The sequence below is a fragment of the Argentina silus genome (assembly GCF_951799395.1).
Source record: "Argentina silus genome assembly, chromosome: 11".
NCBI lineage: Eukaryota > Metazoa > Chordata > Actinopteri > Argentiniformes > Argentinidae > Argentina > Argentina silus.
Window position 1 is genome coordinate 18,894,105 of NC_139665.1, and position 12,825 is coordinate 18,906,929.

General features: G+C 46.2%; 1 protein-coding gene across 1 annotated transcript; it reads right to left on the bottom strand.

Annotated features, from left to right (window-relative positions):
* Positions 1-557: 557 nt before the first annotated feature.
* hivep3a (HIVEP zinc finger 3a) lies at positions 558-12,429 on the bottom strand. The gene is made up of 6 exons (XM_083680878.1): positions 8,187-12,429; positions 7,776-7,945; positions 4,694-4,869; positions 4,508-4,606; positions 2,737-3,437; positions 558-2,012 (listed from the first exon to the last, which is right to left on the bottom strand). Exons 1-6 carry the CDS (start codon positions 12,117-12,119, stop codon positions 1,329-1,331), a joined length of 5,763 nt encoding a protein of 1,920 aa, XP_083537004.1. The 5' UTR covers positions 12,120-12,429; the 3' UTR covers positions 558-1,328.
* Between the last annotated feature and the right edge of the window lie 396 nt (positions 12,430-12,825).

Below are 12,825 nucleotides of genomic sequence, written 5' to 3' on the forward strand. Positions count from 1 at the left end.
AACAATGTACCATATCAAGACATTGATATTGAAGGAAAACAATGTCCAATGTATATTGTACATCACATCGTATCTGCAGCAGATGAAGCATGAATCCTAGTGAATAAAACCCCAGATGTAGCAGTAGATATGTATGTGTGGCCCTCTCTTGGAGACATGTCAACAAATATTCAGCAACACATGATATGAATCAATTGCAATAAACATGTAATATTTCCGGTTTCAGGATTACTTCAAACCAATCATTTACAGATAAAACGATATCAGCAGTCATTCTCCAGTGACATCTGATCAATTCACTGTAACTGGTTTGAGGAAAAGAGATACAGGTTGATGTCTCCAATGGAGGATTGACTTTCTCCATAGACTGTGTTGGAGGGGACTGTAAAGCTGGAACAATAACTCAAGACTACAGAGTGTCTATTGGCCAGAAGGTGGCGCTCCACAATACGAGATGCTCATATAGCAAGGTTGTGTCATGGATGAAGACACATTTTAAGGGCAAAAAGAAGATACACAATGACACCATTTCATTATAAATCTGTAAAAATGGGAGCTTTAATGGAAAAAGACACATGGTAATGACAGTTAGGGTAACTGCATGATTGAAAAAACGACAACGCAAAAATAAATGTACTGTTTCTATTACATAAATAGTAATAATAGTAACAATAAATATACTGTAGACTGTACCATGTACTGCAGATGATCAAACATTTGTCAGTGCACTATTCACTTATCATACTTGAATGTCTTATTCCCAGATGTAACTTACATAATGTAGTAGAAAAGGAGGTGATTCTAACCCTGCTTCTTCCAACACAAATGAAACATATTATGAAAAAGTAATATAATAAAAAAAACATTTAAAAAAAAATCACAGCCTTTAAGAATGACATTGCAAGCCCACAATCTTGACAGAAATTGCACTTCAATATACTGATCATGGTAAATAAAGATTTCTAGTACCTTCTATATTGATTTTGGTCATACAGTACATCAACACAGCAAGAGTATAGATAGCTGTCCAAAGGGTTAATGGGGGCAGGATGGACTAAATAAAATCTTTATTTAAATTTCATTCCAGCTCTCACAGATAGTACAGAATTGCATAAGAGCACATAAATAATTTAACAGCAATGACATCCAACAAAAGAGGGTAAAAAAGATTACAAAACATATACTGCATATTTAACATACATGGATCTATATATTATTCATATAATTACATAAACACATTGACGGAAGCCGTGCACTCCTGAGTGCTTTCTGGTTCCGTTTGTCTTCTGTCCCCTAACCAGTTTGTGGTAGTTAGCTACCAACAGTTTCTAAAGTCTTTTGCACTGTCCCTTGAGGTGCTCCTCCCCGTCAGAATTTGGTCTGAAGGAAGGAGTCTTTTGGCCTTGGGTGGTCTCTGGAAAAACAGTAGATGTACTTTCTGTAATGTGTGTGTGTGTGGCTCCCTTGGACAAAGTGCTCGTCTGGGTGTCTGTGTGTGAGCTGCCGTCCAGCACTGAGCCAGAGGGTAACAACTTTGTCTCATTCCTCAGGCTTCCATGCTTTCGTGTACTGAGACACACATGAGACATACCCCCCCTGTGTGAGAGGAGCCCTGACTGGCTTGTCCCGCTGGCTTCTCCCTCTCGTACCCTGTGATCCTGTGAGCTGGTGTGCATGCTTGGCCCAGACTCTTTTACACTGTCCTGACGCTGTAGCGATGAAGACCATCCCAGTGGTGCTTTATTCAGGCCAGCTCTCTTTGCTCTGTCCATCCCTCCTTGGCTGGGGGTGCCCTGGGCTGACATGGGGCTCCTCACCAGGCTGTAGAGTGGGCTGGTCCTGGGCTGTACCATGTGGATCCCCCCAATGGGGATCATGATGCTGGGTGCTCTGACTAGCTGCTGGGAGTGGAGGGGCAGGTGGCTGAGGACTCTGTTGGCCGCCCTGGGCAGCCCAGGCCGGGGGGAAAAGTAGGGGACTCTCACCTCATCCTGAACAGACTGGGTCTTCAGCTGGGTACGGAAGGAAGGGGTAAAGGTTTAAACTTCATACCACAAGACCACAACTTTACAAGAAAGATGCTTTTATAAAGATTTTTATATTAGGTGAAGTTGAGATGTTCCCAAACATAGAGGCTGATGACACAGACAGTCTTGCGGTTAGAATTTCAGACATCTAATGATAGGCACGTTTCTCGTTTTATCACTAGCTGCCCAGGAAAAACACATCTGTGTCTATTTGAGGTCTCTTCTGCATTATTTTAAGGTTTCACGTTGTTGGCTTGGTTTGAATGATATAAAAGTAGAGAGTTGCCTTTCCTTCCTTTTCCAATAAAGGTGACTTTAAAATAAACCGGAATGTACCAGGGGTATCTATATTTGTGTTAAATGTTTATTTAACTTGAATTTGGCTGTTTACCCCTCACAGCATTTGCTTTGTGAGCAAAAAGTGGTCTTATTTTAATCTCTGCACTAAACCAACAGAGACAGATCCAGTCACAGGTGAATGAGCACTGTGGTTATGGTGTTATGTTATACCACATTACGGTACACCCACACTGGCCCCAGCATTAATTATACACACTACAGAAATATGAGACCATAACACACAGAAAGAAAAAAACAATCTGTGAAAATAAAGCTTCCTCAGTTACAGGACCTTTATCAATCAAAACAAGAAAAAAAAGAGAGAGAGACAGCGCATCTATACTGTATTCTAAGAGAGGGAGAGACTTACCAGCCTTTCCTTGGATGTAGCTGTACTCGGTCTGTCCTTGGGGGCATTTGAAGGTGTATCTCTGGGCAGACAGGTTCTATGTTGAGCAGATGAGCCTGGCAGGCAGTCAGGGGAACCTGGGGGGCCACTGCTGGAGGACCGAGGCCTGATAAGGGAGAGGGCTTGTACCGGGGACGGCTGTCTCTCCCGGGAGGGGGAGGCATGACAACCTGACGGGGACAGGGATGAAGGTGAGGAGGGGTGGTAGAGGGCAGGAGACAGGTGAATCTTGGAGGAGGGGCTGCGTAGAGGGGGCAGGTCTCTCTTGGGGGATAGAGTGTGAGCAGAAGACAGGTGACGGACTGGGGATGGGGACGGACTGTGCGGTGGGCAGCCCTCCCCCTCTGGGGACATCCAGGTAGAGGAAGACAGAGCCCTCTTTGTGCTGGGGGAGGCAGCATAGCAACCATGCGTTGATGTCTTGGGGTTTAGTGTATGAGACTGGCTGTACTCAGGCTCTCTGTGTTCTTGTGGATTAGATGGCCTCAGAGACCCTGTGGGGGTGGTGTGAGGGTCATCACGGGACCAGGACTCCTCTTCATCATCGTCCTCATTATCATCTTCATCATCCTCATCGTCATCTTCTTCATCCGTTTCATCAAGATCGGAGAATTGATGTTCCTCACGTGTCTCTGGCAAAACTGAGCAGTCTTCTCTGCCTCCTGAGGAGAGAAAATATCATTATACTGTAGCTGTGAGCATTCATCATTATACTTAGTGCGATCGCATGGGCCTAATAAGAAATCATTTCCTACTGTAGATTAGAATAATTTGGAGGAAATTATGGTTTCTTGTCATCGCTAGAGTTACATTAATAGTAGCCAATGCCAGAGTTGTAGTTGAGACTGGAGCTAATTGATTCTGAGACAAAACCAAGATTTAAGGGGTGTCGACTCTTGTCGAGTGAAGACCGAGATCAGGGGAGACAAGACAGAGTCGAGACAGAGTCAAGACCAAGTCCGGAATTGTGCGAGAGAGCCAGCATAATTAGATCCCAAAATATACAGTCTACATACATGTCTATGTTCAAAAGAAAACTCGAATGCACTCTTCAAGCATTCAGAATGGTGAGAAATTATAATCTTGGCGCTCTTTAATTCTTGTTTTAAATTTTAAATTAAAACACAGTCATTGGTTTGCATTGAAAGGGTTTTGGACACTACTTCAGGGCTTGACATTCAACTTTTTAGCCAATTGTGCTTTGGACAAGTAGGACTAATTTTTCACTTGTCCAAAAGTAAAATTCATTATTATCAGTATTATCAGAGAATAAGACAAGAATGTAGGCCACCAATATGCCCATTGGCTTTCAAGCCTGTCTCAAAATAAAACACTGCCACTTTAAGCAGACAAGCATTAATGTTGGTCACAATTCCCACAATCGGGGAAAATACGCATACTATTTCTCATCAGTGTTACTTAATACACCTGCCTGCCTGTATGAAGGGGTTAGATAATGACAGCTCAGAGTTGTTGTTGTTTTAGTGTTTTTTACTTGGCTGGTCTCGGAAGAAATTACGAGTCATCTTTGTCCGAGAACATGTGTAAAAATATAACTAAGACCAACACAAGACCGTGACACTCAAAATGTGGTCTCGAGACTGAGACCGGACTCGAGTACCACAACTCTGGCTAATGCTCTTGACCTCTCACACAAGGGGAAAGGGAAATGTTCATTTCTTATGTCACAAGTGCTGAAATCTACGCCCTACATATCGGCACACTGCCCTACCTTCCTCGGCATCGGTCTCCTCCGAGAAACTACCAGCAGTTGCCCCCTGATGACATTTCTTCCCATGAGCCTTTGACTTCATGTGTTTTGTGAGGTTTCCTGATTGGAGAGAAAACAAACGTTTACTAAGACCTCAACTGACTGGCGAATGACAGGCAAGTGAGTAGTGATTGTGACCGTCCTCACCTTTGGTTTTGAAAGCGAAGTTACAGTGCTTGCAGACGAAGGGCCGAGCGTCGGTGTGCAAGCGGATGTGTTTGCGCAGCATGCTGGGTTTCTTACAGCGGATCCCACACTCCTCACACATGTACCTCCCTCTGCCTCTGCCACGCACGTACACATACTCCTCGTTTGACCTGTAGCTGTGGACAGAGAAAGAGACGTTTTGATACCAGCGCCATCAACTGACTAACTGACTGTTGGCTATTGATGCTAGTGTCCTCGGAGTGACAACTACAGTCAACAGGGACTGTAACAACATCTGATATACTGTGGGTCCTATAGCACCTGCAAGCTGCTTTTTTAATGTCTCTGTTTATCCACTGTATCTGTTTGGCAAACGCCCTTATTACACTGTGAACTCACACTCTGGCAGCTGGGCTGGGGGTCCGCCCCTGGGTGTGTGCTGTGTACTGTGGGTCCCACAGCAGGGCCCCCACTTCAGCTTCAACAGAGCAGCTTTCATAACCCCAAACCAGAGACCCCACCCCCCCTCACCCCCCCGGACACCCGCCCCCCTAACCCCATCACCGCTCACACCACCCATTCTAAACACGGGGAGCCTGCTATGTCGCCCAGGGTCCGGGGTTTGTAACAGGCAGCCAATAAAAGCAGCCCAGAGAGGGAGGGAAACCCTGGCCCAGACCAGCTGCTCCAAATAAACATGAGAAAAAATCAAATAAAAACACATCTCTATAAATACAAACAACCGTAATTATGACTTATAACATGCTCAATTTTCTATACTTATTCACTGCAGCGATTTAAAATGACTGGCTTAATACATTTGAAATTAACCCTAACCTTAACCCTAAGTGATCCTGTAATAGGTGTTCAATGGCGAGCCTTCATGAAACCATATCATTTACATTTACATTTACATTTTGGACATTTAGCAGACGCCTTTATCCAAAGCGACTTACAACCAATACATTTGTCTAAGTAAGTGAATCATCTATAGATCAGTCATCATAAGAAAAAGAAATCTATGCTAGGACCAGGGGCCATTGGCAGCCACAATGCTTTTTTTTATTTTTTATTTACAGTAGAGAAACTGTACACTACTGTGGGGTAGTGGGGATGAAGAGGTCTTTAGGAGGGACAGTCAAGATGTAGCCTGAAGAGATGGGTCTTCAGTCTACGGCGGAAGATAGGTAATGACTCTGCAGTCCTGACAGCAGTGGGAAGCTCGTTCCACCAGCGGTGCGCTAGGACAGTGAAAAGCCGTGACCGACTAGCGCGACTACTGCATCCACGTAGAGGCGGCGGTGTCAGGCGGCCAGCCAAGGTGGAAGAGCGGAGTGATCGGTCAGGGGTTTGGGGGCTGACCATTGCTTGTAAGTATCAGCTCTATGAATGTGTGTGTATACTGGGAAAAACACCCCACAAGGCCAAACTGATATACAACATGTAGGCATTTTAATGGTCACAGATTCAGACACATTCATGGGGGTTTAATGCTGCATCCATTCAAAAATCCAGCCCTGTCTTTATCTTGAGAGAGCCAGCCTACAATAAAACGGCCCTCACTCACTCCCCCTTGATGTGGCAATAATGAAAGGTCATTGTTTGACTACCTTGGTCTCTCTTCTTTTGTCTTATCGTCCCTCGCACACGCCTAAACAGAAGGCGTTGTTAGCGAGAGCTGCCAGAGGATGAGTCACTCTGACGAAAAAGGCTGTGATGAGTGTCAACATGAGTCACGACGGGGACAGGTTCACAGACGCACTCCAAGACGCAAAAGAACACCACAGATGGCACGTCCCAGCACTCTCTCCGTGATAGGGGGAAATTGTTTTTGATGAGTATGAGACTTGTCATTTTTAACCTCTGTGTGATTTTCATCAGCCAGTCTATCTAGATGTCGGTCAAATAAAAGGCTGGTGAATCAGAGAGCTCTCTCTCTCCAGCAAAACACCTGCTGCATATGCCCCATTAAAGGGTTAATTCAGAATTTTGGACGTTATATCTCATTTTCCACTTACTTGGGACTGTTGTCGGCTCACCCAGACACTTTCAGTCAAATTTGCATTCTTGAGCAACTACTGCTGATATGTAATTGGAACTGAGAACTCTTCCTGATTTGAAACACAGGCACTCGTTTTGGAATGCACCCATTGCCTTTTATCCGATATATACGTTTTTCAAACCGAGTGTCTGTGTTTCAAATCAGGAAGTCTTCTCAGTTTGAATAATGTACTTTTATGATTGTAATACTGGAAATAACAAGTGTCTTCATATCGACATGAATGTATAGGCCACAAAGACATGATATGGCTATAGAATCTCTTCTGGAGATGTTTATAAGTAGTGAAACTAAGAGCGGTGTTTGGAACCCCGTCCACTTCCACTATAGGGCTTATGCTTGCAGCCAGGCCCAGCAGTAGTTGCTCAAGAATGTGACTTTAACCGGAAAAAGTGTCTGGGTGAGCCTACTACACTCCAAGTCAGTGGAAAATGAGGTATAACATGACAAATCATGAACCAATCCTTTAATACAGAAGGCACAGTTACAACATCAATAAACACAACAATACTTATTTTCTTGTCTTCAAATAGACCCATACAAGCTGTGCCTCAGATGAACAAAGATATCGTGTAAACAAACAAACGTAAATAAAAGTTCTCATTCATTAAATCGATCACCGTCTAGAATGGAATGAAATCTTCTGCTACTCCTCCCCTCTAAAGGGCTGAATGGCCATAATCATTGATGGTGTTTGGTATAAATGAACCTCTGCAGGGGTACAGTGTAGAGGAAGCTTGGTCGTTTTCTGGCTCAACCCACTCAACAGACGGGCTCTGTTGGCACAGACAGCCTACGCTTAGCCCCTTCTGCAGGAGGAAAGACAACACTTCACAGCTCTCAACACACCACTGACAGAAACCAAACACTCTCGCTGAACACGGACCATCTCATACTGTATATGTGCTTTCAATGTGTTTATAAATGCAAGACTATGGAGAATAACACTGTGAATGGAAAACCTTGAACAAGGTGATATAATGCAAACACTGTTTGTGTTGAATGTGATGAAGCCATACTCACCCTCCTTCACAGATCCAAATTCGTGGAGGTTCTCTACATTTGTTGGTTGACTGGGCCTCCTTTTCTGCCTCCTCTTCTTCTCTTTCTTTTTTTGGCCCATTGTCTTTTGCTGACTGCTCGTCCTCCTTTGGCTCTGCATGGCTGCTGTCTCTGGGTTGGGTGGCACATACCTACACTCGAGAGAGACATGGGCAAATTCACCAACCCTGCTCCAGCGTGCCCAGGGAGACAGAGAGATGGGGGAATTCTCATTGAACATGTGTTTCCATCATTTATCTAAAATATAGGTAGACTTTACAGTAACTCTTCTAGAAATGAGACACAAAGGCTAAAGTGACTACTGTGACGCAAGATAGCATGATGTACATATTCAACATCACAAATCTACATGAAAGCCTTCAGAATATTTACCTCAGATGTGCATGGCCTTGTGGTGTAAGATGTCTCTGGCTGTGTCTCTGTTGTGGTGGATGACATGGGAGACATGGTGTAGATAGAAGGACTGCACCTCTGTTTGCAGTAGACCACTGACAGGGCCATCTTACTGGAGAGGCCCGGTGGGTTGGGGTTGTACTCGCTGGTGCTCCAGGAGGAATATACAGAGGGCTGGTGTTCATTAAAGGGAATGGGGTTTGGCTTGATGTAGTTCAGATAGCACCAGCTGCATGAGGTGGTGGACTGGAGAGTAGTGAATGGCGGTATGTTCTGACTTACAGAAGAACAGATACTAGGCATACATGTTTGTCTCTCTTCCTTTTCTTTTTGGGATGTTTCTGCTACTTCCCTCTCAACACACCTCTCCTCCCCCTCTTCTTCCTCCTCCTTTACTCTTTTCTGCTGCTGTTGTGACTCAGGGCTGAGCTCTACACTGCTTGAAGGGGATAGCACCCTCTTGTTGCCCCCCGAGACTGACGATCTAAACCCCTCTTCAGACCATATCTGGCTGCCTGTTGTCAGAGTCATGGCCAGGTGGCTTTTGTATTCAGACATAGGGATAGTTATATTGTTTAATACAGAGCCCACAGGTTCCTGGGGCCTGAGGGCTGTGCTCTGAGACAAGGTTGTGTATATGGCACCGGCTGGGGTAGGGGTGTCTGCCTGGAGGCGGACTGCTACTGTTGGTGACATGGTTGGCCTCAGTAATTCTTGGCTGATAGTAATGTAAGATTGAGGGTGTAGGATCTGTGAAGGATGTGTTATTGATTCTGAACATCCATCAGGAACCTCATTTGGGATCTCAAGTTTCAGCCCAGTAGACATCGGATGGTAGTGAGCCCTGGCAGCCCCTGATGGGCATTGGGTAGGATGGGGTTGGAAAGGTTGGAGGGAGATGCTAAAGGGCTCCCCTGACCGGAGAGGGGGGGCAGGAGTTGGGCTCTGAGTGGGAAGGACATCTGAATTTCCTTTTAACTGAATACTCTGACTAAGCTTCCATTGTGAGAGGGGTTCTGGGCAGATGGTTCTTGTTTTATTACATGACATGATGTCACCTGACAGGGGAGAAGCAGGGGACAGACTGAGGTGTAGAAGACCTGGGCTTGGTCTGGAGGAAGTGCTGGAAGTCAAAGGGTCAGGAGGACTAGGGCTAGAGTGGGAGGGGTTCACCTTTAATGTTGCATGTGTGGTAGGCTGCTCCTCCTCTTCTGGGTCTCTGACAGCCATATGTCTCATAAGGAGACATTTGCGTCTCTCTCTCCAACCTGCTGCAGAGCGCTCGGGGGACAGGCTGCTGTAGTCAAAGGATTTGCTCCTCATGGTCTCTGCCATGAGGACAGACTGCTGTGGGTCATGGGGCGCCTGTTCTGAAGCAGAGCGCCTCATCTCTCTGTGGTGATGATGATGAAGCCCAGGGACGGTTAACATATGAGGTGCCCTTGATCTCCTCAGAGGTGTTGTCTCCATGTCTGACCTGTTTGACTCCTCGAAGGACGCAGAGCGACTTGATGTGTATGAAGCACTGCTGTCCTGACTGGGGCTCCGTGGCAGGGATATAGAGTCAAAACTGGACTCTCCTGATGACTGGGCTAGCTCAGCCAGACGTAGGCGCTTTTTCTTAGGGGGAAGCTTTTCTATGGGGAGCTGGGCCAGAGTTGGGCTCCTCGTTGGCCACTGAAATTCATCTGCTTTCTCAATCTGTTTGGTTATGCATATATTCTCTGATAGGGACACAGACTCTACATTAGTGTTGGAGTCCTCAGTTACAAGTATTTCTGGGACTTGGACATTATGTTGGCGTACCAGCTTACGAGGTGTTGATTTTGCTGACTGTTGCTCAGGTTGTTTCTGAGGCGCCTCCTCTCTATTTTGATTATCAGTAAACAATGTCTCCTGCTTCTCAAATGAACTAGTATGCTGAATTACAGAGCAAACTTTCACCTTACCTTCCCGATCTGATTCTAACCGAGACCATGCAGTTCTACTGGGTCCTTCATAAGCTACACTGCTCTCATCTCTGCCATGCGCTGAGGGAGAGAATGTGGGTGGTGATGAGGCAAAAGGAGAGGAGGGATCATCAAATTCAAAACTCTCCTCTTTCCTCCTCTTGCGCATTGCTAAGGCCCCAGGCCTGATTGTGTGGTGTAAAAGATGTGGATGTTTGTCCATCTGACATACAGGTGTTTCACTCTCTTGGGGAAATCGTGTCAAACAGAGGCTTCGCTTGTGTATTTTATAACCCTCCCAATCCTTACATCCAATGCCACAGGCCTCACACTCATATGGCTCTGGATGACATTTCTTATGGTCAGGCACCGTGGACATGTTTTGATGGTACTGTGTGTGGGAACTCTGTAGTTCCTCTTTTGTGAATTCAGCACCAGGGGGGACTTTGACAGCGGGTTGGCGTCTAAGCATACCAAAGCGGCGGGATGCCTGTGTTTCACAGGGTTGCCTTTCATCGAATGATTGGCTAAGGCGGAAGCTACGAGGGCAGACGCTAGAGGCATCAGTTGAACTAGCAGCAGAGGGCATAGAGAGACTTCTCAGAAGAGGGGCAGTGGACGTTTGGCCAGCCAATGGGTCCACATTTAGGGACTGGTGATGAAACTTTTCACATGGAACACCCATAGTGATGGAGCCACTGCTTTTAAAGCCAGGATCTCCAGCATTGGGGCTGTGGACAACAGGCTCTTTTACACATGAAACTTTCTGAGACTCTGTGCTACTTTTCCTAGAGAGAGAGAACCGCCTCGGCTTCACACTGTCAATCATACTCGTGTCCACCACTGCCTCATTGATGGTGATGAGCTTGGTGATATGGTCAATGACTTGCTTCTTGGGCACTGTAAAAGGGATATTTTTCTCCTCCTGACCTGAGGGCTGCTGGTTATGATGACGGGACATCCTTTGTAAGTGTCCCAGACGTCCATATTTGCCCAAGATGATTTCTGCATAGCTTTTGGCACTTGTGTTGGGAGGACTGTCCTGTGACTGTTCGGTGCTCTCAGAGCGAGAGAAATAGCCAGACTCTGTGCTGCCCTTACTCCCCAGAACCAATGAAGAGGTGATCTCATCAGATGACCCAATAGGACCACGTTTTCCCCTACTCAGACGCATTGCCAGCCTCTTTTTGACAGCAAAGGAATCGTCCTTCCCCTGGGACAGCTCTGTAGACCTCTCTGTGTCATGGGTCTTCTGGGAGGCTACACTGCCTTGTCTCTCCACACTGGAGGAGGCAGACGATGGCTGTCTGGCTTCATCTTCTGATTCTGTGATTGGCTCTTCTAAAGCACTAGGCCCACCAGAGGCGAGGCCAGCCTTCACCCTGTGGGTATGAGATTTTCTGTGTTTATATAGGTTACTCTTGGTCTTGAATGAGAAGCCGCAGGGGGCGCAAGGGTAGGGTCTCTCTCCGGTGTGGGAGCGGATGTGTTTTTGGAGGACGCTGGGCTTGGCACAAGCACGGCCACAGTAAGAGCAGACATATTTGCCAGGCCTCTGAGGCTTACGCTCCCGTTTCTGTTTTGGGGTGCCCTCCTGAGTCTCCTCCGTAGAACGAGCCGGTGTCGACTGAGTGGAATTGGAGGATGAGGGCGCCGGAATGCCAGGCGAGGTCCTACCCATTCTTTTTGAAGTTGCATCGGCATGCTTACCCTCCTCGAACAACGTATCTGAGTCAATGCTTTGCCTCTGCTGCCTGAGACGTTTGCGTTCCAGATGCTGTCGCTTGGGCTGTTTGGTTTGCTGCTGCTGTCCACGGGGCTGTTGAGAGCGAGTTTGCTGTGTCTGACGGTTCTGGGAAGGAGACTTAGGTTTGGGAGGGCCTCCAAGAGGAGACTCTGGTTGAGGCTGTTCGTGACCTCCGGACTGCTCCCCAGTCGTCAAGCGGCTCTGCAAGGCCTCCATAAAATGGAAAGACAGCCTCAGGCAGATACCTGGGATACGTCCGCCTGAGCCAGGCCACAGAGGTCAAGCCAATTCATCCAACAAATTCTGGGATTAATGAAGACGTTTTCCTAATATCATCTGTTTTCTCTGGCTGTCTGGATTCATGCTTCTCTCCTTTGATATTAGGGGATTGTTGCTTGACAGTATAATGATGTCATCAGAAAGGGAATGGGAGCACCAATGGAGGCAATTTGTGATTTGGCATGCAGTGCTGAGAAAGTCCTCTCCCATCCTGACCCAAAGCCTCCCATCGTGGAGCACTGTTGGCTCTCAGGGTCAATAACTCTGCCCTCTGACCCAGTCCTGATGTCAGGCCTTCCACACGCAGGGTTGAATATCTGGGTCCTCTGCCCTCCTAGGATCAGGTTGAGTTTCACTTCAGAGAATCTGTAAAAAAAAAAAAAAAAAAAAGGCAAATCAGATTAGATGATTAGACCAAGAGACTCACCTGAGGGGTAATCTCTCTCTCTCTCTTTCTCCCCCTTACTCTCTCCCTCTCTCTGTATCTATCTCCTCTCTCTGTCTCATAAAGGGAAACACTTTTCATTAAGTTGCAGAAAAAAATCTAAATCTGAAACTTCAAGGTTTAAATCATTAGGACATCTTTAACATGACAATTGCGAAAAAGCTCTTTCAAACTCAAAGCGTTTAATTTCAAATTCTG

Bases quoted from the DNA above. Each gene is read 5' to 3' on its own strand.
- hivep3a (XM_083680878.1), bottom strand. From the start codon at position 12,119: ATGGAGGCCTTGCAGAGCCGCTTGACGACTGGGGAGCAGTCCGGAGGT. The intron at 4,870-7,775 runs GTGAGTATGGCT...CTCTGTCCACAG, and splicing joins ATTTGGATCTGTGAAGGAGG to CTACAGGTCAAACGAGGAGT. The intron at 2,013-2,736 runs GTAAGTCTCTCC...TTCCGTACCCAG, and splicing joins CTACATCCAAGGAAAGGCTG to CTGAAGACCCAGTCTGTTCA.